This window comes from Mus caroli, chromosome 8, assembly GCF_900094665.2.
Source record: "Mus caroli chromosome 8, CAROLI_EIJ_v1.1, whole genome shotgun sequence".
Taxonomy (NCBI): Eukaryota; Metazoa; Chordata; class Mammalia; order Rodentia; family Muridae; genus Mus; species Mus caroli.
The window spans coordinates 85,009,988-85,027,973 of NC_034577.1; the positions used below are offsets into that span (position 1 = coordinate 85,009,988).

General features: G+C 44.9%; 1 protein-coding gene across 1 annotated transcript in view; it reads right to left on the reverse strand.

Annotated features, from left to right (window-relative positions):
- Ces5a (carboxylesterase 5A) overlaps positions 1-16,825 on the reverse strand; it is a 29,552-nt gene extending 12,727 nt beyond the window's left edge. Inside the window, exons 1-8 of the mRNA XM_021170411.1 lie at positions 16,753-16,825; positions 15,629-15,833; positions 11,403-11,541; positions 9,154-9,287; positions 6,893-7,046; positions 4,471-4,575; positions 3,288-3,392; positions 1,833-1,973 (exon numbers count right to left, since the gene is read on the reverse strand). Coding sequence (XP_021026070.1) covers positions 1,833-1,973; positions 3,288-3,392; positions 4,471-4,575; positions 6,893-7,046; positions 9,154-9,287; positions 11,403-11,541; positions 15,629-15,833; positions 16,753-16,825 — 1,056 coding nt within the window. The remainder of the gene's footprint in view (positions 1-1,832; positions 1,974-3,287; positions 3,393-4,470; positions 4,576-6,892; positions 7,047-9,153; positions 9,288-11,402; positions 11,542-15,628; positions 15,834-16,752) is intronic.
- Positions 16,826-17,986: the final 1,161 nt, after the last annotated feature.

The following is a 17,986-nucleotide window of genomic DNA, read 5'->3' on the forward strand; positions in this document are numbered from 1 at the left end:
TTCCTCACTTGGGAGATCAAAACAATGCACTGCCCATAAAGAGCATGATGCTGGAATAGAGAGTTGCTCTTTGGAAAACATTCACAATGGCGGTCCTTACATGTCAGAAGCTCCAAATAATTGCTTAGTCATTATTTCCTGGAAGTACTACAGCTTAAAAACATGAGCAGGTAAACGGACAGTTCACTAGTCAAATAAATGTACTTGTATATCTTGTCATCTTCTTCCCTGACAGGTTCCCACCGACATGTTTTAGGAACTGGATTTGGCTTAAGTCTCCAGTAAACAGGAACAGATTTGGCTGAAATCCATAGGCATGACCTCCCCTGAATAATGCAGATCTGAGTACTGGCTCCCCCCTTATCCTCAGCATTATTCCAAGAGATAGCATTTGCTGGGAGCTTACAATATGCCAGGCTATTTAATGTGTTTCCATCTTGAAAAGCAGAGATGAAATGCATAAAAGTTACACACCACTGTCCCCTTATTGGCTAGGAGACAGGAACACTACTCTCACCCTCTGAAGGGCAGTATTTTTTTTTTAACTATAAAGTAGAAGAGATGGCGTCTGTTTGCAAGTTCTCGTTCAGGTGGTATGTGGAAGGCACTCCAGAGATTGGTCACAGTGGTTACAATCATTGGTTCCTTTATTTCTTAGTCCTCTCTCCCTGCTACCCTGGTAGTTTAAAACATAGAGGTTGGTCTAGGAAAGTGGGTTTTGATGTCATAATGAATTTGACCTCTCCTCCAAACTTCTAAAGCAGATGGAAAGCTTTTCCCAGATTCCAGAAAGTGTCCCTCCCTCTGCTTACCCAGGCTTCTGTTCAACCATCCAGCACCCTCCTCAGAGGGGCTTATCCTCATTGCTCTCTGACACTCCTGAACATAACTCCTTCCCACCCTGTGTTCTTCATTGCAGTGGACATGCTCTGAAAGCACCTTTTAATTATACATAGCCACTATGTGACCCTGGAGAATGTGATCAGACAGGAAGCAGGAAGCTGTGAATGTCCACTATTGAAGGTTTGGGGTTCCTAAGTATATATAACGTCTCTACATTTCATTATTCTACTGCAAGAAGCAAACTTGGAAAGTGTTCTTGGAAGTCAAAATGCCTGGACCAAGACTGTATATAACTTGAAGGAATAAAGTTTCCCAAATCTATCTCATAGTAAATATAGGGGTATTTTGTATTTTGTTTTGTTTTGTTTTTAGTAAAGCCAAATGGATCCAACTCTCTCCTCTGTATACAGTTGCTTCTTTTGCAATAAATCAGTATAAGGGTCAAGATGGACATACTGTTGATCCTCCAGTCTCCAGTTCGTCTTGCCTATAGTTTAGAAGTGATTATGTGCAACCAAGTGTTCATGTGCTGGAAGTTTGATTCCCATTATAAATGTACTGTACAATGGTAAATCTCTAAGAGGTAGGACTTTGGCGAAAGTGATTAGGTCACAGGAGCACAGTCCTTAGAAGAGATGACTGTAATTCTCCTAGGACACGGTTAGTTTGCAAGAGGGTGAGTTATTACAAAGCAGGGCAACCTCTTTATGCTGGACCCCTTTGCATGCAGCCTTCCCCATTCTACTTCTCCATCATGTGATATCATCTTTAGTGCTGGAACCATACTGTTTTTACTTCTGTTGGCCAAAATCACAAACCAAAAAAATCCCCCCTTAAACAGACTATGACCCCTCTTCCAGTCAGTGGGAAGGTTATTGCTGCATAAATACCAATGGGCTCCCAACTCTTATCACACAGGAGTCATCTATGGAAGCAAATAGTTGCCTTGCTATAAAGGCAGAGGCAGGGAGGGCAGCCAGAATCCTTACCATGGGCAATATGTAGCCACACTCCTGGTTATTGACTCCAATGATAGAAGGGACTGTTTTCAATGTCTTTTGAGACAACAGTTCTAGTGATTCTTCGGAGAAGAAAGAACCGTCCACCACTCGAGTAAATGACTTTGCTTTCTGCAAAAAGGAAAAGGAAAACCAACAGTTGTTTCTGTTTATGAAATCTACTGTCCTCAGAAGTCCAAATGCAGTTAGAATAAGGATAAGCAAAATACTATTGGTATTGGTCAAGCCAAATGTATTCATCTCTGACCTGGCCTGCAGTGCACTTAAGGGAAAAAATATCTAAACTTTTCTGTGCCATGGTTTGTCATCTGCTAAATAATAAAACAATAATAATATCACTCAAGGAAAAATAAGAGCCTAGTTCTCAAAGGGGTTCATAGGCCAGGATCAATGGCATCTGGAAGTTTATTAGATACATAAATTCTCAGGTCTGCTGAATAGAGAACTCTAAGGGCAATCTAGCAGGCTGTCGCTGGGGCTGCCCCCAGGTGATACTGATGTCCTGTTTGTTGGGTCTCAGAAAGCAACAACTCTCTGATCTTTTTCCAGCCTTTTTTTGTCATGGGGGAGGGGCTGTGGCATGTGGCTTGTACATGCCACAGTGTCTCTGTGGGGCCAGAGACACCTGTGTGGGGCCATTCTCTTTCACCTTTAGATGGGTTCTGGTCTTGGCACTGGTGTCACCATGCTTAGGCAGCGAATGCTTCTCCGGGATGAGCTACCTCACCAGCCCTGATCGTATTTCCTCTCGTTGGGTTTCTGTTTAGGGAGTTAGGTAGAAGGGGCCAAGCAGGAGTTTACATTGGTGGGTCGCTATTAGCCACTTTGTAGACTCTAGACTGCAGATACTTTATCCATGCCGTGTAGCTCCAAACATTTGAGTCTGACAAGGAACAATCTTAATCATTCAAGGACTAGCAGCATCTCAAGATTGGAAGGCCTATTAAAGTACACCCAGTCCAATTAGTCATTTAATGATGGAAATGCACAAGTGCCAGCCAGACTTTGGTTGAATTCCTATAGCAGTGGGCGTCTCTCTGCCCATTCCTTTTCAGGCAACTGAGATTTTAGAATATTCTGTTACAACAAGAAAAACATTACTTCCAATTAGAACTCCCAGCTCTCCATCTTGGCTTTAGCTTCAGGGTCATGTGGTACAAGCAAGGTCCACTTGCCAGGGGGAATGCCTTCAATGTCTAAGCAATAACCCAGGCCGAGCAATGTCCCTACCCCACGATGTTCTTTAAATCACTTGTAAGGGTGAGTCTGAACCCCCACAACAGTCAGATACTGCCATGAATCTCCAACCCCTCTCTTGTCAAAATAGATCAAAATCAAAAGGATCAAAATAAATAAAAAGGGATAGACTATATAGCCACTCCATCAACTGAGTTACCCACCCTCAGCTGTTCCGTCCCTCTTTACCTGGCTAAGGCTCATCAACTCCAAAGAAGACTTTTCCCTCAGGCACTTCAGCAAAGCCTTGGAGTCTGATACATTGCAATCACAAACATTTGCAACCACCTGCAACTGTTTACAGAGAGGGCAGACACAGTAATACTGAATACATCCAGTGAACAAAAGCCTGGAATGTGACTTCCACCAGACATGGGTGGTCCATCTGTGTGAGGTCCAGCATGCCACCTGACTCTCTGTAAGCCAATGCTGCTACACTGAGGTTAGCTGTGTGCTATTCTAACTCTAGTGGCTGCCAGAACTGGTGGAAAGGGGGGTTGTCAGTCTACGGTCATGGATTGGAATCAGGATTCCTTCCTAGTTGTTGTGTGTAATTTTAAAAACATGCTTGCTCTTAAGAGCTCCTTCCGTGCTCCTAGCTAGGCTCTGTGATCAGCAGCCACCTGCCTCACTCAGCTCCACCAATGGCCAGATGACATTTTTCCCATGAATGCTGGAAGCTGTGATCACTCTACACCGACCCAACCACCCGGCAGCTAGCTCAAACTGCCTAGGCTGTGCCCTTTCTTTTGCCCACCTGTGGATGGAAAACACCAGACAGCCTTAACATTGTTAAACCAGTAAGATAACACAACTGCTGGGCAAAGAATCTATAGCCCTAAACACCTCCACTTCCCATATTTGTAGAACTCGTTCATTTACAATTGACCTTATGCTTCTGGGAGCCATGTATGCATTGAGGATTGAACATAAGTTGCATACATGGCTGGCATATAGCGGTTACATGTGACTGTAGGTCCCAAAGACAACCTTCCACACCAATCCACAGACGCCAGATAACATCATAACAAAAAGTTTATGGTCTCCTCTAGTCAAGGATATTCTTGCTCCATTGATAAAGTCACGAGTCCTAATGGAGCCCTGAGAAACCACACAAGCTCAATGGCTGCTTTGGGGTGAATGAATGATGTGTAAGCTGAAAGTACCTTTGCTTAATTAAGCATTACCAAAATCAGTGTTCATCTGCACTGAAGCTAGTTCACAGGCTTATGACATTATTTAGATGTTGGGGGTTGTGTGTGCTATGTTCTTCATCAAGTTTTTAAAAATGTACTACATGAGCGCATATGATTGAGGAGCAGGCAGCCTGTGGGCTTTGAGCACTAAGGAGAGATATGAACCGTCTACCTACATCGTGTTTCAGATCATTATCAGAGCTCTTCAGGCTGGGGATGATGGCCACTCCGCTCTGCATGATGGCTCTGTGGAATAAGTTCGCACTCAAAGGAGACAGAATCTAGAAAGAGAATGTAGGTGATGCAGTAGCGGTTATCCCAGAATCGCACCCACCATGATTCATTCCTTCCTTAAAGACATCCTCCCAGGTAGCGCGCTTTGGAATCCAGGCTTTGGCCTGGAGAGTCCTTCCTGCTCGGGAGTTCAAGGCTTAAATGAAGTTAAGTTAAATGGGGACCTCTGTGACTCCCCATTTCCTTATTTTTTTTTTCTGCTTTTAAGACAGTATCTTACTCTGTTGCCCGAGCTCCCTTCGTCCTTCTGCTTCAGTCTCCGAGTGCCGGGATTCCAAGCATGTACCTCCATGATTGGCTTCAGGAACACTTAAATCAGCTATTCTGACATGGTTTCTAGTGTCTTTATTCCCTTGTTACTGGCAAGTCACTATTTCCAAGTATCGGTTTATTCCTCTGAAACACTGTAGCAAAAATTGCATCCGTCTCATAGATATTTTTATGTAGAGTGGAAGAAGTAATGAAGAAACCTCTGCGGCCAGCCCTTCCGTGGCCAGCCCCTCCCCTCCCCGTGGTCATCCCCTCCCCTCCCCCAGAGGCCAGCCACTCCCCCTCCCCAGCCAGCCACTCCCCCTCCTCGGAGGTTGCCTAATTGCTAACATCTACACAGTACCTGGTCAATTGCATTTACGAAAGTTGACGTTTATCATACATACAAAGTGGGTTAGCATAGTCCTCCTTAGCAAGCAATATTGAAAACCTAAAGGTACCTTGAATACTGGGGGCCCCTGTACAGCAGAAACCGTCTTAACCCACTACTATTTAACTGGTCTTTGATTAGCATGTTAATTTATGTCAGGGAAATGGTGACCACGTGAGGACAGCCATTTTCTAGCAGATTCATACATTTCTATTCCCATCAGTCTTGTGCCAATAGTCAGGTATGCTTTTCCAATGTTGTATTGTCAGCTGCACTAGTCATTGTGATTACACAATCAAGGGATGATCATAGGAACCAGTGGACTTCACATATAAAAATAAAGCATTGTGTCTAGGGAAAAATTGATAAATATGGGTGGCTAAAAAAAATCGCTGTCAAGTTGGTGTGGGTAAGAGTAAAATTTTAGAGAGAACTATAAAAACTTGCTATACTGTTATAACAGTGTAAGAGTGGTTTGCTAAGAGATACTTTGCAGACTACAGGCTACTTTGTATATATGTTTAAATGGTGCTGATTGGAAAAAAAAATAAAACCTCAGAAACTGTACTCAAAGGCAATGGGTTCTGCAGCTGATTTGTACGAAAGGATTCACATCCAAACTCTGGGCAGCAGACAAGCTCTAAGAGAACAATTCCTATATCCTGTTTTTCGGGGAGAAATGAAGGCCATGTGTGTGCATCTACAGGTCTTTCCATGTGTTTCAGTATTCGTGTTTAATGAGGTTTTCTAGTGAACAATGCTATGGTTTGTGTGGTTCCCCCTCCCCGCAAGACGGTTCAAATGCTAGATGTTCTGTCTCCAGGATGGCAATATTGGAAAATAGTGTGAAAAAGCAGAGCCAAGGAGGGGACCCTGATGTTGGAACGGCCCTAAGGGGCTCTCGGGAGAGTGGTAACTGAGCAGACCCAACTGTACGAATCTTCCTCTATTACCTGGTTCAAGATGTGATGCTCTTCCTTCAGGGGCTCTCGATGTAGGATGCCACCTGCTGCTGCTGCTGCTGCTGCTGCTCTGTGTGTGTGTGTGTGTGTGTGTGTGTGTGTGTGTGTGTGTGTAAGAGAGAGAGAGAAGAGAGAGAGAATCTACCAACAAGTGCTTACCAGTCCTGGTGACTATATTATAGAGAGATTTGACTCTACAAACACACGGATTTTTTTTCCCCCTCAAATAGTCACACATTATGTGACTTTAGGAATTCATCTAAACTCTCCTGGTGACATCTGTCTTGTTCATGAAATAGATTGTGCCCCAGACTCACAGGTTATCTATAAAGCAGCATGTATTCTTTAAAATGTGTGTTCTACTTCGGTGGACCACTCCACGCGCATGTGAATATGGGCAGCACAAAGTTAACTAGGTGGGTTATTCAAAATAAAAAAGGATGTGAAGTTTGGAGAGGTTGCTCTTGGGGAGTTTAGGAAGGGGATAAGGGAATGGATGAAATCAAAATACATTGTGTGCACATATACAGTTCTCGAAGAATTGATACAAGTTATCTTTTTTAACCCTAAGGGAATAAAAAAAATGTATTATGTATTCAACACAAGGGCACTAACCAAATGTAGATGATGTGTCTTGTCTTTATGATTGTAAACCATCACCAACCCCATCATCACATCCAAGTCCTAGAGCAGAAAACTCACGAGGCTAGAAATGCTTATGGCTCCCGCTGAGCTACCGAAGACGGTCACAGAGTCAGGGTTTCCACCGAAGTACTTGATGTTCTCTCTGACCCACAGCAAGGCAGCCAGCTGGTCCCAGAAGGCCCAATTCCCAGGGGCATGCTGGTTCTGTGTGCTGGAGCAAGAGGCAAAGTGAGAGCTCTTCTCTGGCTAACATGTGTCCTGTAGTCCCCAGTCAGGTCAGGTCCCCAGTCCCCAGTCACAGTCAGGGGTGAGCGGACAGGAGAGTGAAAACCAGAGTCCTGCATGAGCTGAGGACACTGGACCTGGTCCTCATTTCCTGGGACTTCCTCAAGAATGGTGGAAGCTCTGACCTTAAGAGAAGTGCACAGGCAATATTTTATGTCTACAATTAGAGTGCTGTTGGCTCCCCTTAGCCCATGGATCCCTAAAATGTTCTGCTGTTTAGAGTTATCTCTGCCTCTTGAGCCAAGCCTTCTTGGACAAAGAAATTCTAATGAATGACAAAATCCCAAACTGCCTCCTTGTTAGCAATAAAAGCAGTACCCACATCAACAAGTGTGCCCAGCATGGCCCCAAGAAATGTTCGGCTAAGACTCCTAAAATTTCCACAACCTGGGAGGCAGATAGCTCTGAACATTGTCCTTTTTGCCTCTCTGAGTTTTCTCTGCCCTGCTACTGAAAGATTCTAGAAACTGCATTGCTTGGGCTTCAGCATGCACCATTGACAGGAGGTACTAAGGGTTAAGTGGAGAGAGTCTAGGCTGTATATCCCACCATGCCATGCACCCTCCATGCTGGACAGAGAGGCTAGGGCAGTGACACTCTAACCCCATGACCATGCTTGTGCCAATTCTTTTCAGATAAATCTGTGGACATGCCACCATGATACTCATTCCTTTGAAACGGACTGGGAAATTCAGGCACAGAGATATTTGATCGCCTTGTCAGAAAGATAAAGAAAGAATTAGGAGTCAACGATTCTGCCCTCAGAACCCACTCTCCTAATCACACTCCATGCATGCATGTGCCTCAGAAAGTTGCCTACTTCCCAGAATTATTGAGCAACTCATAAGGAAGCACATGAAAAATAGAACAGAGAACACAGAAACATTGTGACCCAGAACTGCCGAGTGGTTTGCATCCCGGGAGAGGAACCTCAGCATCCTAGCCCCTTCCATCCTCCAGCTCTCCAACCTGTTCCTCCTCCTTCATCTCCTTGTCTGTAACCATGGCTTGCGAAGGCTTAGTTTTCACTCTCTGCCCTCTCCAAGCCCTGCCAATTTAACCTTCATTCCATAGTGTGCCCCATAATGGTTCCATTCCTCCCTGAAGGAGAAGCAGCTCATGGAAATCACGAAGATCTCTAGGTGTAGCATAGGATTCATTGCTCATCTGGGTAGCCTTGGGCCAGTCATCTAACTGCTTGGCCTCAAATTCCTCATGAAACTAAGAATAAAGACAGTACCTGCTCTGTGGGACTGCTAGAAAGATAGATGCCAGGCACACTGAATTACATTTGCTTCCTCTTGCTTCTATGATTCGACCCTCTATAGATTCAGTAAGTCAGTGGTAGCTTCCTTACTGGCCTCCCATTTGTTAATGACCAACTGTCAAGCATGGTCTAGCCTCCAGTCTCTTCCAAAGTATGCTTCCTGCTACACATCTCTGAGCAGGGCACTTCTAGGACCCTCACCATCTTTAAAAGATAAAATTCCAAATTCCATTAACACCATGACATCCATCTCTCTGTCCAATCAAGCCTATCCCAGACTATCAGATTCACAAAATTCCAGGTCTGACCACTGGGCTACATTTCTGTCTCCTTTGCAGCCCTGTGGGCTATGTGAATGCCTTCTACCCAGTTGGTATGTGAACAGAGTGGCGAGTGCCTCCTTGAGGCTGACCCAGGAACACTTCTCCTGTGTGGCCCTATATGCTTTCTTTGTTGCTGGCCAAACGAAGATCAAGAGTACCTGCATCAGAGCCACAAGATAGAAGGGTCCACGGGCCCTGGTTAACCATGTGCAAGAACATTTGTTCATCAGGGGCACAAACTTGGGCTGTCCTCAGTGAGAAAGAGGTCTTTTTAAACTGCTAGGATTTGAGGGGGTTTACGCTACTGTGCTAAGTTGCCAAACTAATTAGGACTTAATTTACTCAATGCCACTGAAGGTTCGTTCATCCTAAGGTAGATGGCCCACAGCTGCTGCACAGCTTCGCTTTGTGGACTCGAGTGGCATTCACCAGAAGAGACTCACGTGAAGAAGCCAAATATTCCTAGGCGGTACTGGATGGTGACAACCAACACATCCTCATAGACAGCCAGGGCAGATCCATCAAAGATGGAAGCTGAGCCAGTTTCAAAGCCACCACCTGGTATCCACACCATGACCTAAGGGGACAGAGTCACTGCAGTCAGTCCTTTCCCGTGGTGGTTGTATTCGTTTTTTATTTTTTAATTGAGGAACATAAAAAATGTCTCACTCTTCTTTTTCAGTAGACTCCAAGGTCTTGTCTTTTGAATAAACCCAGGGGTAAGCACATACACTCCTGGCATTTCAGTAAGTAGATTGGATAAGTGGAATGAGCACTGACAGGATACTCAACCACCCTGGGATCCTCCCCCAACCCCTGTAGTAAGAATTGTAACGAGTATAACTACCCCACTTAGAAGGTTTCTGTGAGGTTCAAATAAGAGTCTGTAGTCAAAGCCTTCAAAACAGCCTTGACTCAGTCCAAGTGCTCAGAGACTGGTAACTGAAGCCCATTGAGCCTGTGGCTCACAGGAAGATGGAAACCATTGTCAAGTTCATAAGAGCAAAAGCTGTGACATTAAAACTGCCAACTTCACAGGCCCTAGAACAGTGGTTCACAACCTGTGAGTTGTGACCCCTCTGGAGTCAAATGATCCTTTCACAGAGGTCGCCTAGGAGCATCAGAAAACACAGACATTTATATTATGATTCATAACAGTAGCAAGATTATAGTTGTAAAGTAGCCATGAAAGTAATTTTGCAGCTGGGGGTCACCACAATACAAGGAACTGTACTAAAGCGTTGCCGTTTAGGAGGGCTCTAGGGTCACCTAGAAGATAGGCTTCCGAGTGAGTGTGTAAGGGATTGTCTAGGTTAGGTTAGCCTCCGGACATGGTGTGAAAGACTATCTACGTTAGGATAACTGAGGTGGAACGGTCCATCTGAATGTGAGCCTGGAGTCCTGAGCTACACTAAGGGAAGCCAGCTTGGTGAGCATCATCGCCTATGTCTCTGGTCCTGGCTGGGGATCCAGTGGGAGCAGCTGCTCCAGTCTGCAGAGACTGAGATTTGTCTGCCATGATAGACTGGGCCCCAGAACTATTTACTGAAACCAACTCTTCCTCCCTAAACTTGCTTGTCTTCTCGTGATAAGTCAAATTACTAAGACGTCAGATGAAGAGGTTTCTTTAGGTTTTTTTCTTTCTTTCTTTAAATTCAGAGATGAGTAGTACAGAAATCTCTTATTTATGAAAAAAGTAGGACCAATGAGCACAAAATACTGGTATGGTAAGGTTGAATGGAATGGTCACTCCATGTCTGAGATGATAGTGCTTGAGTTAGGGAAAGAGAAGAGAGGCATGGAGGGGATGCTTTGTACAACATAGAGCATGCATATGTGCACTCCTTGTGCCTCAACTTCCTCATCTGCAAAATGGATTCAACCATTCTTACACACTGTGTTAAATGGTGCAGTGTTCAATGCCCGGTGCACATCAAATACTTGACAAATGTTACTGCCATGATACATAGAAAGGCTCTCTCATTGCAGAGGCATGGGGAGAATGGGTGCTGAGAGAGGGGGTGGCTAAAATGCAGACCATAGAAAGCATTCATTTATTCATTCTACAGGTCTCCTTACGACTTAAACGAATTATTGGACATTAGTACCTGACTGTCTCCATTAGATTAAGAAAAGTTGATTAATTCAATTATGTTCTTTTAAAAGGGGGTTCTCAAACTCAAAAAAAAATTAAAATGTATCTTTTCTAAGTGGCACAGACAACTTTAATACTTACCAGTAAGGAGTAAAACAAAATGAAAGTTGAATGTTAAACCACTACCACCGAAATATTCAACAGAGACAATGACAGAGGACAGCTTCCATTATAATTTGTTTTTAAGAGTTACTTGTGTGCCAGGCGATGGTGGCACATGCCTTTAATCCCAGCACTTGGGAGGCAGAGGCAGGCAGATTTCTGAGTTCGAGGCCAGCCTGGTCTACAAAGTGAGTTCCAGGACAGCCAGGGCTACACAGAGAAACCCTGTCTCAAAAAAAAAAAAAAAAAAAAACCAACAACAAACAAAAAAAACAACAACAAACAAACAAAACAACCAACCAACCAACCAACAAAAGTTACTGTGTGATGGACTTTTCCTCTTACCCAATGGGAGGCTAGGTCTAACTCCAGATGCCCCATGCCCAGCTGTTACCCATACCTGCTAATGAACCCCAGTACAGCAGGCAGCCTTACCGGGAGACTGGAGCCGTTATTGGCATGGCATGGTGCATAAATGTTGAGGTATAAGCAGTCCTCTGACATTCCAAGTTTAGGGTAATGTACTTTGAGCAGGTTTTGATATATGAATAACCACTCTAAGTTCTGAAAGCACCTGTGAGGGAGGGAGAGGGAGAGGAGGAGGGAGAGGGGAAAGAGATGGAGTGGGAGAATTACTCTCTCCAGCATCTGTCAGCATGCCTTCCTGGGACAGAAGCAAGGCCAGGCATCCCTTCTGAGCAAGAGGCATGTCAAAACGATTGGCACAGAATCTGATTGTGCCCCGGGCTCCTTTCAGAAACAAGCAAGCAAACTAACATATGGGGAGCCCCTTTCCTGGATAGAAAGCTCATTTTCCAAAATAGTTATGTCATTAACCCCAGGCACACGCCCTGTCTGTGCCCACCACTGAGTCGCTTTGCAGAGACTCTCTCCCACCAGTCTCTCTTCTACAGCCAGAGTTACAAAGGAATCTTTCGACAGCCTCCATACCAGGAACACAGATGGATACAGGAAGGCTCCTGACCCCGGGCTTTGCACAAGCTATCTCTGCCTGGATTACTTCTCCCTGTATGTTCTGATTCACCATCCTCCCTTCCTTTCAGATTCAGTCCAACACCCTCCTCCAAGAAGCCTTCTGAGGTTTCACCAGATGACGAGAACTCTTCTTTAGAAACACCCACCAGAATGTGGGTTCTGCCCTAGAACTTGCCCTAGGCTTGGATGTGACATTAGCGTCTTTTCCAGCTCAATTGTGAGCAGCTAAAAAGTCTGTGAGTCTGGATTAATCACTTCTGCATCTCAGAGCTCCTAGCACAGAGCCTGACACACACTGAGAACACACTACATTTGATCTTAGTCCAAGGCCTAAGGGCTGATTTAAGTGATACTGTGGGTGTGTGTGTGTGTGTGTGTGTGTGTGTGTGGATATCCCCGCCATACTTAAGTGCTCTGTTATTATTATTTCTTTGAGAGAGGAGTGGACACTCGTGAACAAGGAGAAACCACCACTGAAATACATTCCTTTGGGGGGTATTTATGCTCCTGGCTTCTTTGTATGTCGTTCATAAATTCAGGCCTCATTGCTTTCCCCTGAGGCATGCCTGACCTTTCCTTAAAGCTGAGATCCGTAGTTCTTCTCCCTCCGTTGCCTTCTCTGGCCCCTGGTGGTTGCCTTGGCTCCTTACATTTTAATAATCAATAATTTTTCTCTGCCCTCTACATGCTCCTCAAGGGAGGCTGTGATGACAGTGCCCATCACGCAATGATCCTGTGGGTTTCTCAACTTTAGACATAAAAATAAATCAATATGTAATCCATAGAAACCAAACTTCAAAAGTTGAGTTTTAGAGACTGGAGAGATAGCTTAGCGGGTAAGAGCATCGACTGCTCTTCTAGAGGTCCTGAGTTCAATTCCCAGCAACTACATGGTGTCTCACAACCATCTGTAATGAGATCTGATGCTCTCTTCTGGTGTGTCTGAAAACAGCTGCAGTGTACTCATATACATAAAATAAATAAATAAATCTTTTATAAAAAAAAAAAGTTAAGTTTTGATTTTTATCTGGGTGAGTCTCGTGTGGGCCAATACAGATATATTTGGTTGTATAGGTGAATGGCCACAGTGTCACAGGGACAAATATCCATGTATTATATGGTTGGGGAATGATGTAGGGTAGGGTAGGGTAGGTAGGAGAAGTAAATATATTTTCAATTTACAATGTACAAATTACAAAGATGTAATCCTTTATAAAGTGAAGAATCTCCTTTGTCCACTGTGGAAATCCACAAGACTTAATGGTATCCGATTCTGGAGTTGGTTCTGAATGAGTTGAATGAATAACTGAATGGGTAAACAAGCAAAGAACAAATAAATAAATCAACTAATGAGTTTTGTCATATTATTTCCAGTTCACATGTGAGCCATATGCGGTCATCTTTTGTGGTGTACGGAATGTCCTGGTACCGGGTTCTCCTTTAGCCTGGGACCCCTGTGACTCAACCTGAGGACTTAGAAAATCAGAAGAATTGGACATCCCTGGGCTCTTTAAGGCTAAGGCCAACAGCATTTGTTTGACAGGGGATGTTTCCATACAATGCGAGAGATTCTCTCTTCACTTGCTGCCCCACACAGCACTCTATGACTCTTCTACAACTAATGTGGTAACTTGTTACTCTCCTGGCCTTGAGACTCTTCGCCAGCTAGGAGCTACTTCCCTCCCGAGCCTCTTGTGTCACAGAGGCATCTGTGATAGCTAATCTTCATTGGTAGCTTGGCTGGATTTGGAATCTCCTCAGAGATGCGGCTCTGGGAGGATCTACCCTACGTGGATCCTATGGGCGGAAGTCTCTCAGTGAAGGAAAGGGGAGAAGAGCAGAGGCAAATCCTGCTCTCTATCTCCTCATCCACCCAGATGGGAGGAGTCTCAGCTGCAGTCTCCTGCTGCCACAGGTTCTGCCGTGTCTTCCCTACAGTAGTAGATCATGCCTGCTCAAACTATGGACCAAAATCAGCCCTTCTGCCCTTAAGTAGCTCTCTGTCAGAATTTGGTCATGGAGACTGAAAAAATAACTAATGCAACAGCCATTTAGAGAGCCATTCCACAGGTATGTTATGGAGTCTCCACTGTGTGCTCAGCCTTGCGTGAAACACAACTGAGAGTATGGGAGTATACACACACACACACATGACACACACACACAGACACACAGACACACACAGAGACACACACACAGAGACACACACAGATACACAGACACACACACAGAGACACACATACACACACAGACACAGAGACACACACATACAAACACAGACACACAAACAGACACACACACAGACACACACACAGAGACACACACACAGAGACACACACACACAGACACACACACACACAGACACACATACACACAGACAGACACACAGGCACAGAAAGACAGACACACAGACATTAAGAGACAAACTTACACACACAATCAGACAGACACAGACAAACACACACACACACAGTCAGATACAGACATTAACAGACACAGACAGACTCACACACAGAGAGACACACAGATATTAACAGATACACACTGACACATAGACATTAATAGACAGGCAGACTCTCTGTCTCTCTGTCTCTCTCTGTCTCTCTCTGTCTCTCTCTCTCTGTCTTTCTCTCTCTCTCACACACACACACAGAGACACACACACAGATATACACACACACAGACACACACACAATACAGATACAGACATACAGACACACACAGACACACACACACACAGACAGACATAGACAGACACACAGGCACAGAAAGTCAGACACACACAGACATTAAGAGACAAACTTACACACACAATTAGACAGACACACACACAGAGAGACATTAAGAGACAAACACACACACACAGTCAGACACAGACACAGACAGGCAGACACACACAGAGACACACAGATATTAACTGATATACACGGACACATAGACATTAACAGACAGGCAGACTCTCTCTGTCTCTCCCTCTCTCTGTCTCTGTCTCTGTCTCTGTCTCTCTCTCTCTGTCTCTGTCTCTCTCTCTCTCTCTCTCTCTCTCTCTCTCTCTCACACACACACACACACACACACACACACTGTCGTTCTACTCTTTGAAGCCCTCACCCAGACTGACCACAAAGGTCAGCCCAGGATGAAGGGTCACATAGAAACACCAGGAAAGTCCCTTTCCCTGAAAGACTTGGGGAGCCCATCACAGCACTTCCTATACCTGCTCAAGACTCAGAACCCCAAAGAGTTTTTAGATCATTAAGATTCTTGGGCAGTGATGGCTCATGCCTTTAATCCCAGCACTTGGGATGCAGAGACAGGCAGATTTCTGAGTTCAAGGCCAGCCTGGTCTACAGAATGAGTTCCAAGACAGCCAGGGCTACACAGAGAAACCCTGTCTCAGAAAAAAAAAATTCTTGGGCTCAGCTCTGGGGTTTCTGATTCAGGAAGCTTTGAAGAGACCAAGGAACACATTCATTTTTACCAATGTTCCAGCAGCTCTGCTGAGCAGCCACCATGGGAGAGCTGAGACAGAAATGCTCACCCAGGTCTGTGTCCCCCCACCTCTGCGTCCATCTTTCCTCTCCTCTGCTCCCGGACTTCATGACCTACATTTCCCCTCAACAATCTCTTCAAGTTCCCAGAGACACAAGCCACCTGTGACTTACAAATTGGGATAGGCAGTGGCTTCTCGCAAATTATCCCAGGGGATCGGAGGCTGTGGCTTGGAAAACCGCAGAGGTCCAAGAGGGGGTGCAGCAAAGGGGATCCCAAGAAACACGTTCACAGGTTCCAGTCTTCCCAGCACGGTGGCTTGCTTCCCTTGCACCCATCCCAGCTTGGTGTACCTATGTGGCTCTTCAGTCACAGACCCTGAGGAAACACAAGGGAGGGCTGAGAAGCTGTTTGGAAAGAGGAAGACAATCAGCCATGCTGGGGCTTTCTCCACCCAGAGGGTACAGTAGCTGGGGCCTTCTCTCCGAAACAAGGTCCTCTTCTTTCAGGATTGTTTGGAAACCACCACTATAGGGCCCTGCCTCAGTTGCTTCTGAGAGCCCACCACCATCCCCGAAGAACTTCTCTTGTACCACACCAAAGTTTTCTTTTATTTGGAACTCTGTAGATGTCAGGACCCTGCCAAATGGATTACGGGGTCTAGTACAATCTTGTCACTTCCACACTCATGAGAAAACCACCACATGTCAGTCATCCCTTGCAGTTTCTGGATGGTGACATTTTTACAAACTAAGTAAACCACCTTTACATTTTAACCTAGACAGACCCCTGATTATATATCTACATATCTATAGTCACTCTTTGGATGACTTAGGCAACTGCTTTGGTTACATATGAAAATGGGTATATGTCAGTGAGAATGTTTAAAAAAAATTCTCCTAAAGACAGCCAAAATCAGCTCCTCTGCTTACAGGAGTTTAAAGATGGTGCTTTGAGGGAATAGGTATGCAAGCATCTTGCGTTTTGCACAGAACTCAAGGCCTTAAATTACTTACTTAGCAGGACCCAGGAGTCTTGGCATCATTTGCTCTGTCATTTGGGCAAGTTCTGTCTCCACAGCCAACACCACAGAGCACAGGCTCCAGTCCACAGGTCTAGCCAGTGCCCAGGATGGTACCAGTACTGTTCTTTACAGGGTATGAAGAACCCAAGGTCTACACATCCTTCCCCATGCCCGCCTTCCTGAGACCACTGGGAAATAGGTTCATTTCCCCTAACAGAAACCCTACCCATCTCCCACAGTCTGAGATCCTTCATCTCCCACCTGCCATTGCACCCTCGATGATGGCTCCAAAGATCCAAATAACCCAGATTAGGGCTTGTTCTGGACGCACCCAGTCCCCGCTCATCTGGTTGGCCTGCCTGAACTGTCTGGATATCCACAGTTCCTCCTGGCCTCAGAGAACTTCAATCAGGGACCAGAAAGTGTTGTCTGTGAGTAGACAGGGGCTGAACAGTCAAAACACAGGACGCAGAAGAAATCAAAAATAGCGTCAAGGAGAGATTTTCAGAGAATTGGCCAAACGGGACTTTCCTGTTCTGATTTACATACGGAGTAGGTAATGATTAACACTTGTCCTGAGAAAAGGCGCCTTATAGATTTGAACTCATAGGATGGCAGAAATTGGAAGAACTCTTAGGATCTGCTAACCCAGAGTTTTCCCACACACATGCCATGTGGGTCAGATATTCTCTTTGTTGTAATAAAACACCCAATGTAAAGAAATCACAGAAAGGTTTGTTTGGGCCTGCAGTTTCAAAGGCTTCATGGCAGCTGGTGTGTGTGGTGGCGGAAGGTTTTACCATGACAAACAAGAAGCAGAGAGAAGGACATAGGAAGAAGCCAGAGACAAGAGACCCTCGATGACCTGGCCTAAGTGAATCACTTCCCCCAGCCATTTGATCCCCCAAAGCTTCCATAGGTTCTCAAAACAGCATCACTAGCTGGGGACACCTGATCCTGTAGGAAATATTTGATATTCAATTTATATCAAAGGCTGATAGAAGCCAGGAAAAGCTGCAAACTTACAGTGAATGAAGATGACCAGGAGAGATGCAAATGGGCATGGGAAGGACTTTGGCAAACTGAACAAAATATGTGTTGACTAAAGTTACAGTGACTTTTCAGATTCAGAACACACTTGTCTTACAGTAGTATTGTAGATCAGGTTTTTCAAATGCAGTTTCAGTTTTTAAAAATGAATGCTTTGTCCTCAACGTAACATTTTTTTTCTGGCTTGAATTGTGTCTTGAGTCAGCCCTCTGCAACTATAACCTATACCTGGGGTTTCCAGTCTGTATACCAAGGTATACCTATATATCAAGGTCCAAAGAGATGGAGTTATGATACCAATGCCACTGGGTTTGCCTTTTGCATTCTGATTGTTTAGCACAATGCTCTTTTCTTCATAAGTACAGGCTCTGGGGAACTGCTGGTAGATCCTGGGGATACCGACCAAGAACCAAGAACAGGATATGCATATGGCTTCATACCTCACTTAGTCAAGAGC